The sequence below is a fragment of the Fusarium vanettenii genome, assembly GCF_000151355.1.
Source record: "Fusarium vanettenii 77-13-4 chromosome 9 genomic scaffold NECHAsca_6_chr9_2_0, whole genome shotgun sequence".
NCBI lineage: Eukaryota > Fungi > Ascomycota > Sordariomycetes > Hypocreales > Nectriaceae > Fusarium > Fusarium vanettenii.
The window spans coordinates 1,367,685-1,382,685 of NW_003315877.1; the positions used below are offsets into that span (position 1 = coordinate 1,367,685).

General features: G+C 52.5%; 5 protein-coding genes across 5 annotated transcripts; 3 read left to right on the forward strand and 2 right to left on the reverse strand.

Moving 5' to 3' along the window:
- Positions 1 to 2,010: 2,010 nt before the first annotated feature.
- NECHADRAFT_96313 (uncharacterized protein) lies at positions 2,011 to 3,340 on the forward strand (the record flags this gene model as incomplete). The annotated part of the gene is made up of 3 exons (XM_003050079.1): positions 2,011 to 2,013; positions 2,065 to 2,227; positions 2,277 to 3,340. The coding sequence occupies 3 exons, from the start codon at positions 2,011 to 2,013 to the stop codon at positions 3,338 to 3,340; spliced, it is 1,230 nt and encodes a 409-aa protein (XP_003050125.1).
- Positions 3,341 to 3,633: 293 nt separating this feature from the next.
- Positions 3,634 to 5,133, forward strand: NECHADRAFT_96314 (uncharacterized protein; the record flags this gene model as incomplete). The annotated part of the gene is made up of 3 exons (XM_003050080.1): positions 3,634 to 3,965; positions 4,044 to 4,078; positions 4,139 to 5,133. 3 exons carry the CDS (start codon positions 3,634 to 3,636, stop codon positions 5,131 to 5,133), a joined length of 1,362 nt encoding a protein of 453 aa, XP_003050126.1.
- Positions 5,134 to 5,276: 143 nt separating this feature from the next.
- NECHADRAFT_63699 (uncharacterized protein) lies at positions 5,277 to 6,305 on the reverse strand. The gene is made up of 2 exons (XM_003050473.1): positions 6,204 to 6,305; positions 5,277 to 6,140 (listed from the first exon to the last, which is right to left on the reverse strand). The coding sequence occupies exons 1-2, from the start codon at positions 6,210 to 6,212 to the stop codon at positions 5,412 to 5,414; spliced, it is 738 nt and encodes a 245-aa protein (XP_003050519.1). The 5' UTR covers positions 6,213 to 6,305; the 3' UTR covers positions 5,277 to 5,411.
- Positions 6,306 to 7,857: 1,552 nt separating this feature from the next.
- Positions 7,858 to 9,250, reverse strand: NECHADRAFT_84927 (uncharacterized protein; the record flags this gene model as incomplete). The annotated part of the gene is made up of 3 exons (XM_003050474.1): positions 7,858 to 8,151; positions 8,205 to 8,943; positions 9,171 to 9,250. The coding sequence occupies 3 exons, from the start codon at positions 9,248 to 9,250 to the stop codon at positions 7,858 to 7,860; spliced, it is 1,113 nt and encodes a 370-aa protein (XP_003050520.1).
- A 2,695-nt stretch (positions 9,251 to 11,945) lies between these two features.
- On the forward strand, positions 11,946 to 14,705 carry NECHADRAFT_84928 (uncharacterized protein; the record flags this gene model as incomplete). The annotated part of the gene is made up of 3 exons (XM_003050081.1): positions 11,946 to 12,012; positions 12,092 to 13,657; positions 13,708 to 14,705. 3 exons carry the CDS (start codon positions 11,946 to 11,948, stop codon positions 14,703 to 14,705), a joined length of 2,631 nt encoding a protein of 876 aa, XP_003050127.1.
- Positions 14,706 to 15,001: the final 296 nt, after the last annotated feature.

Genomic DNA, 15,001 nt, shown 5'->3' on the forward strand with positions numbered 1-15,001 from the left:
GACAATCTGTAAGAGAAACGACTGGAAGCGAACTGTTGGTTAGCTGTTTCGCTTGTCATACGTACGTCCTTGACCGGAGCATCCTTGCTAGGTCGTCGAAACAGATGGTCATTGTAGAAACAGACGACCAATGCCATGTTGGCGCAGAATCATATTCCGTCTATAGCCTGGCCAAGGACTCGATCAGATTGAGGCGCATCAACCAAATCTGACCGGTGACCATCTTGGCTTGCGGGGGTTTGACCTATGAGGAAGAATGCGAGATCGGCACTTTTACAGATCAAGTGAACCGCATCCGGCAGAAGGCTGCTTCTCGACGCGAGATATCCCGTGGATGCATCCCTCATCGACAAACCCACGGCCAAGTCTTGCATCCCTGGACTAGTCCCGGCATGGGGAACCGGGCTGACGGGATGGGCGCGACGCTACTGAGACGACGGTGCCGGATTGTAAGAGGGTCCCCATGTTGGGACATCCCACGCTCTGATGGTAGCCTCGTGCCGATTACCTAGTCAGGAGGAGGAAGCTTCCCCCGGTAGAAAACTACAGTGTGTGCGCGTGGGAGGCAAAGTGCATCATCGAGGCGAGCTGAGTTGAGCCGGAACTAGGGTGGGTAAATGAAGCATGGCCGGGAAGAGTAACCGGTGCTGGGCGTGTGAATACGAATTACATGCGTATAAGTTGTGGTGGTGGTGAAGTATAACGTTTTGGTGTTGATGGGGGGTGGTGGGTTTCCATGGCGTTGGGTGGACGGGGAATTATCGGCGGCGGCCCCCAAAGTTGTTCCACCAGTGAGAGGAGGGATTTGATACTGTACGAACGGGAGCAGATGATTCTCGGATGGGTGGTTACAGGGGATAAAACGGAGTCATGCAAGTGATTTTTGATGAAGAACCACTGTTTATCATGTACTTTTGTCTTTAATGTATCTTTAATGACTTGCAAGGGCGTTTTAATGAGATCATGACTGAACCTTTGAATGCGCCTCATACTGTGATACCATATTACATCGTCTGCAATTGGCTGGCGGATATTGCCAGGGAATGCGGGGGGAGCCAGGTACTTCCTTGCCGTGGGGGTGGGGGAGGGGTTGACTCTAACCCCCCCCCCCCTCATGGGCTCCTTTATTCGCTCGCTCCAAATGTTGCATCCTGCGATGATCCTACATGCTCTGATGGTTTGGGGGTGGCTCTTTTGCTTTCCTCGTCTTCTCTCACCTTGAAACTGTCGATTTACTTCCCCGACGGATTTTCTCACACCTTTCGCCGGATTAATTAGCTCGAGACTTGAGGTTCCTGATCCTACTTTCCCCATCTGGTAATCATGACCGTTCCGTGAGCTTCACCCCGTTGCTTCAACTTTGATGCTTCACTCCAACTCTCTTCTCCACCCCCGACATCTATAGCCGTCTATCCGTCTGGGGGAAAGGATTATCACAAGCTATCAAACGACTCGCAAACCACATGATGCCATTGCCTTTCCCCATCCCCCGGATCGTCCCAAATCGTAGATTTCCCCACTCGAAAGCTCTCAAGGCATGAGCACATACAACATCAGATTTTACCCGGCCATCATGACTTCCCCCCCTCCCCCCATAGTTTGTGAGAACTCTCTGCCTCGGTATTGGGGGGATTTTTCGCGGGGCTCGATTTATCCTCCAATTGACTTGACCCCTCACTTCGGTGGGAACCCCGAACCTGTAATTTGGTGTATATCGGAGACATGAGCGAAACATTCATATTCAACCTCATGTCCAGGTGAATTTCTGTTTGATTTTGTGTATCAGACGTCAAGAACATCTCCACCTGTTCGTCTGGAGCTTTAGCGAATTTGCGACCGAGTTTGTTACAAGTGCTTGCGAGTTTTTATTTTTATTTCTTTTTGCTTGTAGCTTTGCTCTCATCATAGCTTCTGCCCCTCCCCCGCCTGCCCCTCGTCATCGTCAACACCTCTCTTACGATACCTCTCTACACAACCCTCACATTCACCATGGAGCCTCTTAACGTATTGATGGTGAGTTGAACCCCATATTCCAACCAAATTGACTTAGTCTAACTGTTGCAGATCGGTACTGGCGAGTACACCACCGGCTTTGTCGGCGGCGGCGCCTCTGGCTCAGACAAGAAGGTCGGTGTTGTCGGCCTCAGTCTGTTTGACCTGCGACGTCGCGAAAAGGTCAACAAGCTGGGCATGGTCGGTGTCAATGGCAAGAAGTTTCCTGCCATCCGTATGTTTCTCCCTCAGCAGCTTCATGTCATGATGGCTAACACCCGTAGGCGAGCATCTCCACAAGAACATCAGCCAAGTCTACAACAACCTCGACACCTCCTTCGACTCCTTCCCCGACAACAACACCGTAGACCCCGATGCCTACAAGACTGCCATTGACGGCCTCAAGGCCGGTGACGCCATCACCATCTTCACTCCAGACCCTACTCACTACCCCATTGCACGCTATGCCATTGAGCGCGGCATCCATGTCATGATCACCAAGCCCGCCGTCAAGATCCTCGAGCAACACCAGGAGCTTGTCGAGCTGGCCCACGAAAAGGGCGTCTACGTCTACGTCGAGCACCACAAGCGCTTCGACCCCGCCTACGCCGACGCTCGCGCAAAGGCCCAGACCCTCGGTGACTTCAACTACTTCTACAGCTACATGTCCCAGCCCAAGTCGCAGCTCGAGACCTTCAAGGCCTGGGCCGGCAAGGAGTCGGATATCTCCTACTACCTCAACAGCCACCACATTGACATCTGCGACTCCATGGTTCAGGAGCGCGGATACGTCCCCGTGACCGTCACAGCTTCTTCCTCCAAGGGTGTTGCTCTTGATCTGGGTTGCGACCCTGCTACTGAGGACACCATCTCCCTCCTCGTCACCTGGCTCAAGAAGGACGACCCCAGCAAGCGCGCTGTTGGTGTCTACACTGCCTCATGGACAGCACCCCAGAGGGCCGGTGTTCACTCCAACCAGTACTTCCACTACCTTGCCGCCAACGGTGAAATCCGCGTTGACCAGGCCAAGCGCGGCTACGACGTTGCCGACGACTCTGTCGGCCAGCTCATGTGGTACAACCCCTTCTACATGAAGTACGCCCCCGACGAGGACGGCAACTTTGCCGGCCAGACTGGCTACGGCTACATCTCCATGGAGAAGTTTGTCGACGGATGCCGCGCCGTCAACTCTGGCAAGCTCACGCCCACAGACCTTGACAACAAGCCTCTGCCCACTCTCAAGAACACCATCGCCACGACGGCCATTCTCGAGGCTGGCCGGAGGAGCATTGACGAGAAGAGGGAGGTCAAGATTGTGGTTGAGAATGGCAAGTGGAGGCTTGAGTAGGAGGATAAAATACCAGTTTCTATTTACGTGTATATCTTGGATGAAGAATGAACAAAAAGTAATGACCAATCTCATATACAAAGCCGAGAATTGCAATTGACTTGGTGGTGGTGATACTTTGTATTCATGCTTATCGGTGGATCTCAAGCCACGAACCACGAGCAACTCTGCTCCACCAAAAACTCAGCATCACAACGTCGATATAAACACCAACGCTTTATCCACCGACTTCTTCCCTTATACATAGTTTCATTTGTCTCTATATACTACAAAACTTCAAACGACCGCCCAAAATGCCTGACCCTCTCTTCTCAGATCTCATCCTCCCCCAGCGGGAACAACCCTCCATGTCGCAGCTCATGGCGTCTCTCAAGCGCACGACGCTGACCATCCACAACCGGCTCACGAGCATCCGCACCGACTCGGAGTTTGTACGCGAGGTGTCTCTGGCGTACGGCACGAGGCCACTCGTGGCTAATGAGCGCTGCGGGAGCTGGTATGTCCCGCCGGCGCGCAAGGCGGGGAGTGCGTACTTTAAGAGCACGGATGGGCATGAGAGGGCTTGGAAGTTTAGTACGAGGCGGTTGAATATGCATTTGGTCGAGTTGATTGAGAAGAATGATGGGTGAGTATAGAATTATGTCCTATACTAGATATCTCTAGTTTCTTTATCCAATGAGCATATACTGACTTGCCTCGATAGTATCATCATTGTCGACTCTACCCGTCGTGGCAAGCGTAAGTCTATCATTGATCGGTATATCCCCTTCTAGGAAACTCCCTTCTAACTCATTATAGGAATGCCCGACGCAATCTCCTCTACAATCCCAATCTGGTGCACAGTCCTCAACCTCACCCTCCTCCCCTCCAACCCATCTTCATCCAGGCTCTTCCTCCCCCCTCACCTCCCAGCAACTACCCACGCTCAAATCTCAGCCCTCATCCCAGAGTTTGTAACCTCTCTCAAGGCCCTCAAACTGGACTTGCCAACCTGTCTGACAAAACCCCTGCGTCCTGTATGGGTTACCCCAGACTCGTCTCTTCCGGCCGAGGATGATGCTCCTACTTCCATCTTTGACGATTTTCGTCCCGTTATCTGCTGCACGGCCAGTCGGCGTGTAGTGGGTAGTGAGATGGATGAGGGGGGATATATTCAAGGTGCAGCGGACGACACCGAGATGTGGGCACACGGTCTCACAGCACCCTTATTCTGGGAAAACATGGACATCCTCCTCGAAACAGCAGAGGCTGAGCTACCAGATCTTATCACCAGACTCGTCAGTGAACACGAAGCCGGTAAAACGGACGAAGGCGACCGTGTACAGCTCACACCACGCATCTCCGTCTGCGCCCTTCCCCTCGCCGGCCCAACCGATCCAACCGAATGCCGTATCGCCCTGACACAGGACATAACACAAAAGGACTCATGGGTTCAGTCCAAGTCGTACATGAAGGCCGGTCTCGGAAAAAGCAAGGCAGCCAGTCGTAATCTACGTCCTGGCTTGCCAGACATTTGCACCTTTGCGTCCAACTACCTGGCTGGGTCTGACCAAGGACGTATTGTCATAGCTTGCGATTCAGGCAAGGACTTGTCTATAGGCGTTGCACTGGCAATCTATTGTTACCTGTTTGATGACGAGGGAAACCTTAGGATCCCAGGGGCTGATGTCTCATTTACAAAGACGCTCATCAAGTCGAGACTGGGCTTCATCATGACAACCTACCCCGCGGCGAACCCTAGCCGGTCTACACTACAGAGTGTCAACAGCTTTCTCATGGATTGGCGGAAGTAACCATAATTTTAACAATAAGAACAAACACATGCAAACACAGTGCCCTTAACCCCCCATTCGGCAACTCGGTGTAGCGTTGGCCAATGATAAGCCTCATCTCATAACACCAACCATTCACGTGGAAAGCTTGTGAAACCGAGAACTACTGTTCAACGAGATTGATTAGTCTAAAGTGGGATCTACTGCTTCTCGGCTCTGTGCACTACATGGCCGACATCTCATGTCATGTCTGGGTATTCCGAAAAGCAGACTGGTGTGAAACTGACTCCTTCTTCCTTCTAAACCTCACCGGCCTCAACCTTCTTCAAGGCAGCAGGGAACTCGGCCCAGTCACGCATGATGATGACGGCGCCGGCGTCCCTCAGGACCTGCTCCATCTCGGCCTGCTTGTCCTCAGCATAAGGACCGACGTAGCCAATCACCTTGATGCCGGCCCGAGTTCCGCTCAGGGTACCGCTCTTGCTGTCCTCAATGGCAACACACTCCTCGGCCTTCTTGCCAAGCTTCTGCATAGCGTGGAGGTAGATGGCGGGGTCGGGCTTGCTGGTGGGCTTCTCAAGACTTGTGGCGGCGGAGAAGACCACGTCGCCGGGGAAGTACTTGTCCTGTCCAACCTTTTCGATCGAGGCGCGGACACGGCGGAGAGCAGACGAGGAAACAACGGAAAGTTGGTACTTGTTGGAAGCGGTGAGCGCCTCGAGCTGCTCATCGACACCGGGGCAAGGTCGAAGGGACTCCTTGAGCTTGGCAATGACGGCGTCCTCCTCCTGGAGAACGTAGGACTCGAGGTCCTCGGGGTTGATCTCGATGTTGTAGAGTTTTTGGAGCGAAAGGAGCATGCCGCGGAAGTTCTGGCCGACAAACTCCTTGATCAGAGTCTCGCCGGTGAAACGGACCTCGAGTTGACGACCCTCGCAGATCTTGTTGATAAGGCCGGCGCAGGCCTCGAAGGCGAGCTCCTCGGAGAGGACGAGGGTGTTGTCGCAGTCGAACAGGAGAGCGGTGATCTAGCGCATCATGTCAGCTCAAGTTAGACCACCAGCGCGGGAAATACCCCAACTGAAACATACCTCAGGCATCTTGGCGGTTTCTAGTGACAAAGGTTGAGGACAGGGGTAAAACTATTTGGGAACCAAAAGAAAGCAAAGGACAAGCAAGCCGTAAAGGTTGGTGGATGAAAGAAGAAGATGTCCAGCAACTTGCTGAGGTGGGGGGACCTAGTTTTTAAGGTCGACCGTAGAGGCCACCTCAATTGAAAACCTGGAGCAACGGGATCCAGGGAAGATGCAGGTGCGACTAATTACGGCGCCTGCTAAAGGCCGGTTTTGGCTTGTACGCGGCAGGAGCGCGGCCAAATGTGACGCTCGGGACTCCATACGTGCCTACCTTACCTTGACTCGATGTAAGGCGGGCAGGCGCAGTTTAGCAGCCACGGTCCAACAAGGAAACCCCGCGGTCAGGAAGGAGGGATCATGCTTTACAAGGTGCATGAACAAGTACAAGTTGAGCAACTTAAATAGAGGACAACTACTAGACTTACTCAGAAACTCAAGAGTATTCTGCTTTATCGTGAAACCATAATCACTTCTACCAAGCTCATGTCCATCATCAACTTTAACATGTGGAAATCAACAAACCCCTCGTGTCAGTCCTTCTCTGCCCCTCCCCCTCCAAGCTCCAGCCAGGCAGTGTCGTCATCGCTGCACTCTTGGAACATCCCCGCCAACACGCTAAACACCTTAGGCCCGTTTTCATCCATCCCACCGGCCCGCATCAGCGCGCGAGTTTCCTCCATGACAGGGGGGAGGAAACGGTGCAACGGGCTTGGTTCGGTTATGATGTCTTTGATGACTGATTTGTTGTTTGATTTAACTTGCGTCTTTTATGATACATGCAGGTCAGATTCCTGGACCTTACGCCGCAATGCTCTTTTTGCCCGTTTGTTATGGGCGGGCGTCCGGCCGGGGCGCCGGGGCGCATCGGGAATCTCGAACCGATGAGCCGTCCGCCCTTCACGGCCATGCCATGTTACTGACACCGGGCAACGGTGGGGCGACCAGTGAAATGCCCTCGTCATTGCTCTCCTTCACTTCATTCTCGTTGGCCATGAGGGATTTCATCAGGCTATTTATGCTCGGGCATTTCGGCGTAATGATACAACCTGGGCGCATCTCTCTCATCATGGCCTGCTACTGCGCCATAAACACGTTCAATATCTGCTTGGAAAACATGCACAAGATTTAATCTGCCTTGGTATTATAAAAATAGCTAGTAGGTAAGACATCCTTTCTAACACCAAAGACTATATAAAAGCAACCTTTCGATGGATATCAACAAACCCCATGCTGTTAACAGGCTACACCGCCTGCATGCCTTCCATGCCACGCCATCTTCGAGCAATCAAACTTGGATTCCCTCCTGTCAACAGCCTCATGCTCCCCCAAAATTCTTGGCTCAGTGTTCGTCATTCATTAGTTCCCCAACTCCCCAACGCCGTTTGTGTGTAAAATGATTCCTCCTAGCTGGACTGCGTGTATGTCCAACCTCTACTGCAAGCTGGTTTGCCCGTAGTGAGGCCCGCCATCTGGGGCACCGGCCGGATGTCGTTTCAGATCATTGGCTCTTGTTGCCGTGGGACAAATGTGCTTTGCCTCATTGGAATAGCCGGTTGGAATGATCATATGTCGGCCAGCTTTAGTCAAGCCCTCCTTCAGCAAAGCGGGTTTACAGGATCTCTTTCAACTTTTCCTTCTGATCCATGGTCAAGGACGTCGGAAAGTTGATCTTGTACCTGATGACGAAATCTCCCCGCTGGCCGGGCTTCTTGGAGATGGGCATGCCGAGGCTGGGATATCGCTCTTCGCTATTGGGGTGGGTAGGGCCGCCCTTTTCGAGGTTCAGTTGTCGACCGTCAATGGTCGTCACCTGCCTTCGCCATCCTGTCAATGCCTCCTTAAGATCGAGAGTCACGACGTGGACAATATCGTTGTCTTCGCGCTTGAAAAGAGGGTGTTCTTTCTGTAGGGTTGTTAGTTACATCAAACTTGCTATCATGTTAGGGACTTGCTTACCTCTTCGACGATGAAGTGGAGGTCTTGGCGGCCACCTTCCACTTGATCACCAACTCCATTAAACTTGATCTTGGAACCCTTCTTCAAGCCTGGCTTGATGGGAACCTCGAGGATCTGGTCCGTCTGTACCCGCTTGCCTGACTCGTCGTATGTCTTGCGCTTAATCTTCATCTTTTTGGTCACGCCGTTGAACAACTCTTCCAGCGTCAGAGGCAATGGTCGCTCCACTGTGGTGACTTCGGGGGTTGCGTCTCGGCCGCGCTCACCGAAGCCTGATCTCATGCGGGAACTGCGACTTCGAGGGCCACCGGGAAATGAGGAGAAGCCACCAAACTCGTCATCATCAACACCACCACCAGCGCCGTGCATGCCGCTACCTCCGCTGCGCATGAATTCGGCGAAAATGTCTTCAGGGTTGCTGAAGCCGAAGCCTCCAGGACCGCCACCGCTGGTGTTGAAATGGAACGTTCGGGTGCCTCCTCCACTGGGCATGCCGCCTTCAAAGTTGAAACCGCTGAAACCTCCAGGCATGCCTCCGGAGGCGAAGGGGTTGCCACCAGCAGCTCCTTCAGGTGGTGCGGTGCCGCCGCGGAGTAGGAATTCGAGACCGTACTGGTCGTAGACCTTGCGCTTCTCGGGATCGGAGAGGATTTCGTAGGCTTGCGAGCATTCCTTGAACTTTTCGGCTGCATCGGGGCTGTCCTTGTTCTTGTCGGGGTGCCATTTCAAGGCTGCCTTTCTGTAAAAATGATGGTTAGCTATGGTGCCGAAATATGGCATGATGCGCGAATCGCACGGGTGTAGCTGGGAATGAGCAACAAAGGGAAAAAGACGGGAATCAATTGGGGATCAAATGAGGGCATTGCGATGAATATGCTGACCAGAAACGGGATGCAATGCCGTTGTGTATGACGTTGCTCCATTGATGCTGTGCGAACGGTAATAGTGACGGTGACGGGTACTTACTTGTAGGCCTTCTTGATCTCATCTTGGGTAGCGTCAGTCTTGACGCTGAGGGTATCGTAAAGCTTCGTCTCCTTAACCATGGTCGCGCGCGTTCAATGCCGTACTTGTTGAGAGGATTCGAGGCTCAAGTTGTGCGAGGTGTGGTGGAAGCGTGCGTGCTTAACGGATGGGAGAGATGCGAGTATCGTATGTGCGTGCCCGTCTGAAATGAGGGGAAGACGGGAAGGGAGTAAAACAGGATTGAGAGCTGCTTCTTGTTGGTCGTCAACCAGCAACAACCAAGCACTGAATGTGTGCTTTCCTTTTGTATTTGGTTTGCCCTTGGATTGGAAAAAAGTGTTGGTCACGAGGAAGATTTGAAGAGAGAGAAAACTAGTCGTGGGCGAAGTTCTAGAAGTGTATGTAGAATTGTGAGTTTACAGAAGATGGATGGAGCGGAGTGGCCAAGCGGCTGAGAGGAGCTTGATATGGATCCGCCGTGAGCGAGTCCAGTGACACTTGCACCGAGGGAGACCACTACGCCATGCTACCGTGACAGCCCGTCTGGGCAGGCCACACCAGTCGCTAGAAGCCACCGCTGGGAAAATACTGGGGCATGGGACCTTGTGGAAGCTTCCAAGCCTAGGGAATAAAGAACTTGATCTCTGGTTGCTGCTGGCCTTGTCGGGTGGGGTGACGTCGATCGACAAATCGAGACTGACAAAGGTCAAAGTGTCTGGCACTCATGCTCGATTCTTTCTCCTCATGTTCCTGCAACCCAAAAGCCATTTCTCTATTTGGGCTTAAAATTACATGAAACCTCCATCCCACATCGGAAATTAGCTAAAATGAAGCCAAAAGCAAGATTTTCAGCCTCTTCTGCACTTCTTTGTCGGGCTCCTTTTGTCGATACCTGACTTGCAAGGATGAGCGGACTATGACGCCGGCGACAGCGGGGGACAGCGCCCTAGACGCGCGAACATCCAGTCCAAGCCTGGACCTTCGAGAGCTCTCTCTCGGGAGCCAGCAGCTCTAGCGGGGCTCGAAACTCGGGGAAATGTGCAAGTCGTCTTGGCCCAAGCAAGTATGTGATCTATCATGAATGCTGAGTTGATGCAAGAGAATTGTTGATAATTCAATCGCTCTCTATTTGACAACACCGCTACTTTGCTATGTCTCTTACTGTACCTGCTCTGCCGAAGCTACTAGGTATGCAAGGGTGACTTGTAGGTTGTACCCCTGCTCACCCGCATGCAACTATTCCCGTCGGCCCTAGTTGATGATCGAAGCTTCTAGAACCTTCCACCAAGAGTTCACAACGTAGAGCTTTCTATTCGTATCGACTATGCGGCGCAGTTTGAGACTACTGACAAGCGAAAACGGGGCCTATTCGTCTCTATTATTAAGCCAATAGAATTGGGGAGGATGCCGGGATTTGAACAAAGTGACGTATCTTCGCCTTGAACTGTTGTATCTTGAACCCATGACCCATTCAAGCTAGTCGTGTCTTGAATGTATTCTTATCATATCGCTTTGATATGCGCGTCCCTGATACGCGGTGACTTAGAAAAGGGCATAGGGAAATTTTGGTTATGAGGCGACGATAGCTTGGAACACATAGGCCACGAGAGAGCACCCCCGTCCCCCAACGGGTGGATGGGAAAGAGGACTAACTTACCTCCCCCAGTTATCAATCCCGGGGGAATATCCATAGATCCTAATCGACATTATGACTCGCAGTCGATAGAATCTGTAATTCTTAATCAGAGTCTGGTTTCTTAATGTCCAACTAGGTACGTAGGTGAGTAGTTGCCGTCAGTGGATTGAGGATGATATCTCTACTTTCGTCCGGTATTCTCTGTCCAGAGTTGGCAACTCATTACAAACGAATAACCACTAGCCTCGTGTACTTTTGGTGGTGTGCCTCAAGTTGAAAAGTTGCACAATTGCCCGACTTACACATTCTGGGGGTTTGTGGTTGTAGGTTCCAGTACCAAGGAGCGGCCCATGGAGTTTCCGTCCAAATATAAGTTTCTTCTTCAACATCAAATTTACTTCGTAAGGACCCTTCAGTATTTCCCGCAATTCTATTCATCTTCATCTGCAACACTAAACAAACTTGAAAGCCTCTTTGCATCAGTGCAAGCCGATGTCAGCGTGGCCAGCACGTGCGAACGACGCCAAGACCTCTTATCTTATCGGGCCGTGAAGGTACGTACCTCCGCATGCACGGGAACCCTCCACTTGTTCTGGCAGCGCAAGCACCTTCCTAGGTTGAGGAGCAACAGCTCCCTCCGCCCTCATCACTTCGACAAACTCCATTCCTACACTGGAGTAGGTTGTCGCACCACCTGCCAACGCCTCGACTGGATTTAGTGCATCGTTTTCATCATTCTTGTTCAGCAATCGCGTAGATCTTGTATCCGCTCGACCCCTCAACACCCCAGCTCGGCCCGCGCCTTTTGGACAAAGCGTGCTGGCTCCATCGTGGCTCGGGGAGCATCGCATCGTCAGATTGAGCTTGGAACCCCGTCAGTAGGACTCAGCTCCTCGCGTCGCAAGAAAAAACGGAACTATGGCTTCCATGGAGCCTTCCGAGGATGAGATCGGCCAGGTCATAGACTTTGCTGGTCTAGACCCCGTTGACGATCGATTCATGGTTGCACAAGCTCTCAAGGTCAGCAGCTCCAGACAGCCTTCCCCGCAAGACATCCAAGGCACTGACACGTCCTGTTGGACAGCACAATAATAGAAACGCCGAGACCGTCCTGACCCAGTTCTTCGATAACGCTGACAATGTGCGGAACTACCCAAGCCCTGTTGATGCCGGAGTCAATGCTCAACTGCTTTAGTTTCGACAAAAGTACAACACAGCTTGGGACGAGTCTATGTTCGCGGCTGATAGAGATGGCACCGACAACAACGCTGGAATTTGTTTGTAGGCCTCTACCCGAATGTTGCTCTTGTAACTGACCTGGTAGCCTTCCACATCGAATCCTCAGACCACGACGTCATTCAGGGCGTAACTCCCCCGCCAGACTCCTCCTACGCACTCGGCGCTCCTTCGAGGCCTCCTTCACGATCGAATAACCGGTCACCTTTGGGTAGGATGGTGGAATTGACTGCGGCACAAGTGCCCGGTACTACTCTTGCTCACAACGTCGACAACGCGCTGACCAGGACGGCAGGTGTTCCGAATAGCCATACCCAGGAAGAAGATGATGTGCAACGAGCGCTCCGCGAGTCGGCTCAAGAGGCTGGAATCACACTACCCCAGGACGAGACGGGTGTCACAGAACCTTCGGCCTCTTTACCATATTTTGGACCTGCAGTCCGAAGCGACTATGATCAGAACAGCTGGGCCATGGTTCCTGTTGGGCCCGCTAAGGAGAGCTCACCTAGCGACCCTCCGCCTTCAAAGAGAAAAAGAGCTCCGGGTTCTCCTGCTTTTCTCGTCTTGAGCAATTTCGATTCTGGCCACAAATTAGGCGGCCTTCTTACGATCTTGCACGAAATTCCCATCGCCCGGAATGTGCTCCTCGGACTAGGCACGCATACCTCGTCCTATGGCCATCGTAACGACTGGTGGAAAGGGCAAGAAATCCTATCCCCCGAGGTTCAAGCCAAGATGCTCGAGGAACTACGCTGGGAACACCGGAGCCACAATGAGACCGCCTTCGATGAGGAAGTCCACCGTCTGATGGCGTTTTTGGATGACACAGAACGTGCTTACGGCTCAGCTTCAGTTCTCACAGAGCTTTTTCCTGAAGTGGACAGAGCCATTGAAAGGAAGTTCTATGACCTGATTGATAGCCGGCACGGAGACCAGACCCAAGCTATAATGCAACTTGCAGTCCTCGGCAAATTTCATGAAGACGGCGACTCAGATCTGGATGAGGTCAAGTTTGGCTTGCTCGACATTGAACTTTCACCGAATGAAGACGGTTGCACCAAGACTCTCTACGAGGCACTAGATCACATAATGTGGAGTGATGCCCTGGGCTGTGATGGTATCCATGCAGGATCTAAGATGGCCTTTTTCAAGGAGACGGGAGAGGTTTTGGCCCTTAACATTGGTGGCGACGGACCCCGCGACTCCATCGAGATACCCCAAGAGCTATACCTGGAGAGGTATTTGTCGACTCGAAAGGATGAGGCCAAGCGCATTCAACGAGCCTGGCGGCAGACGAAGCGAGAAGCAGGGAGAATCGAAAATCAGAAACAGCAGATTTATCGACTGTGGGATGATTGGGACAACGGAAAATACAACGACAAGCGCGTGCTACTAAAGAAGGCAACAGAGCAGTGGGGAGAATATCGCAGCTACCTGGAGGGCTTGGCACGTTTCCAAGAGATGGAGAATTCGGGATTGCAGACGGACAAATACCCTGATTATCGAGCTGCTCCATGCCGGCTGGATGGCGACGCGCAAAAGCAACATGAGAAGGTTGCCCAAGTGATTGAATATTCGGAGCAACTTCTCGCGAACCTTGAAACAAGGATGAAGGGTAAGTTCTGTTTGTTTTCATGATGGCGCAGGTTCACTTACACGGTACAGGCCTTGACGCAGAACTGGAGCAAATCGTGGGCAAACAAAGAGCACTGGGCAGGCTTTTGACTGTGCCGGACAAGCCAGGTCGTCCAAAGCCCATGACTTGCAAGAAGTATCTTCTTCGTGGCGTGGCTACAACTTCCAACATCATCTATGTTTGCCGACGGGGAGAGGCAGATCTCATAGAGTTGGATGATGAAGCCAAGAAGCCATCGGATCAGTGGTGGAGGATGGCATATACCCCTGGCGAGGAACAGCCAGTCAAGGTAGAGGTAGGAGAGCCGAGACTTGTAACACTCAGGGCCGTTCTAACGAAGCAACAGAAAATCGAGATCGAGCGAGTGTTCCGTGACATGTGGCAGGAGACCAAGGTCCCCCTGTTGGTCTATGCAACAGATGAAGCCATCGACGCGCCAAAGAGTCCCCTTCCAAGCCAGCTGGAACGATTCGTCAAAGCGGAGAATAAGACCTTTCACCAGGAACTGAATCAAGAGCGGAACGAGACGAGCGAGACGAAGCGAGCGACATTTGTGGACCCTATTTCGCCATCCAAGAGAAAGCACCGATCCGATAGTGTATGTTCCATGGACAGCAACCGAGCTTCGCTGGGTAGTGACGACAGGAACGGCTTCGACAACCCATTCGAAGACCAGGACGACGCTATCGGCACTGAAATGACCGAATTTGGAAACCCACCCGACCACGCCCACAGTTTCGATGCATCCCAGGACACTCTTCCTGCACTGATCCCCCAACCTGCATCAGCTCTGGAGCTCCTTACTGAGGCAGCATCAGCCACAATGACGCCAAGTACGGTAGGGGCCGACCGGGTGGAGAGCTCGCCGGCAAAGAGTCCACCGGCGGTGACGGAAGAGTCTCGGACCCCGGAGATGCAGGAGCGGGCACGACCCCCGGCTTTCATAACCCTGCCGGCCAATTCTCCGGAGCCAACAGCTAAGAAGGAAAACGGTGACCTCATGGATATGGAAATTCCGGAACACTAAGGACGTCCATTTGGGAGAAACGGTTCGGAGAAGGGGAAGTGTTGCATGGCGTGCTTTTCTTGTATTGCTTTGGGCATGGCTGCATGAGCGCGTTGGGAACAATTGTGGGAGCAATTGCATCAAGATTCATTCAGCATCCGACGGATGTTATGCATGTATGGAGTTTCACTGTGGTTCTGTTGATAGAGACAGTGAGGATTGGCGGTTTAACCTGACGGTTGGTATCATTTCCCGGGGGATTGGTCGTTTGCTACGTGGGGACATGGCTTTTGTGTATCACAACTGGGCTTCTGCCT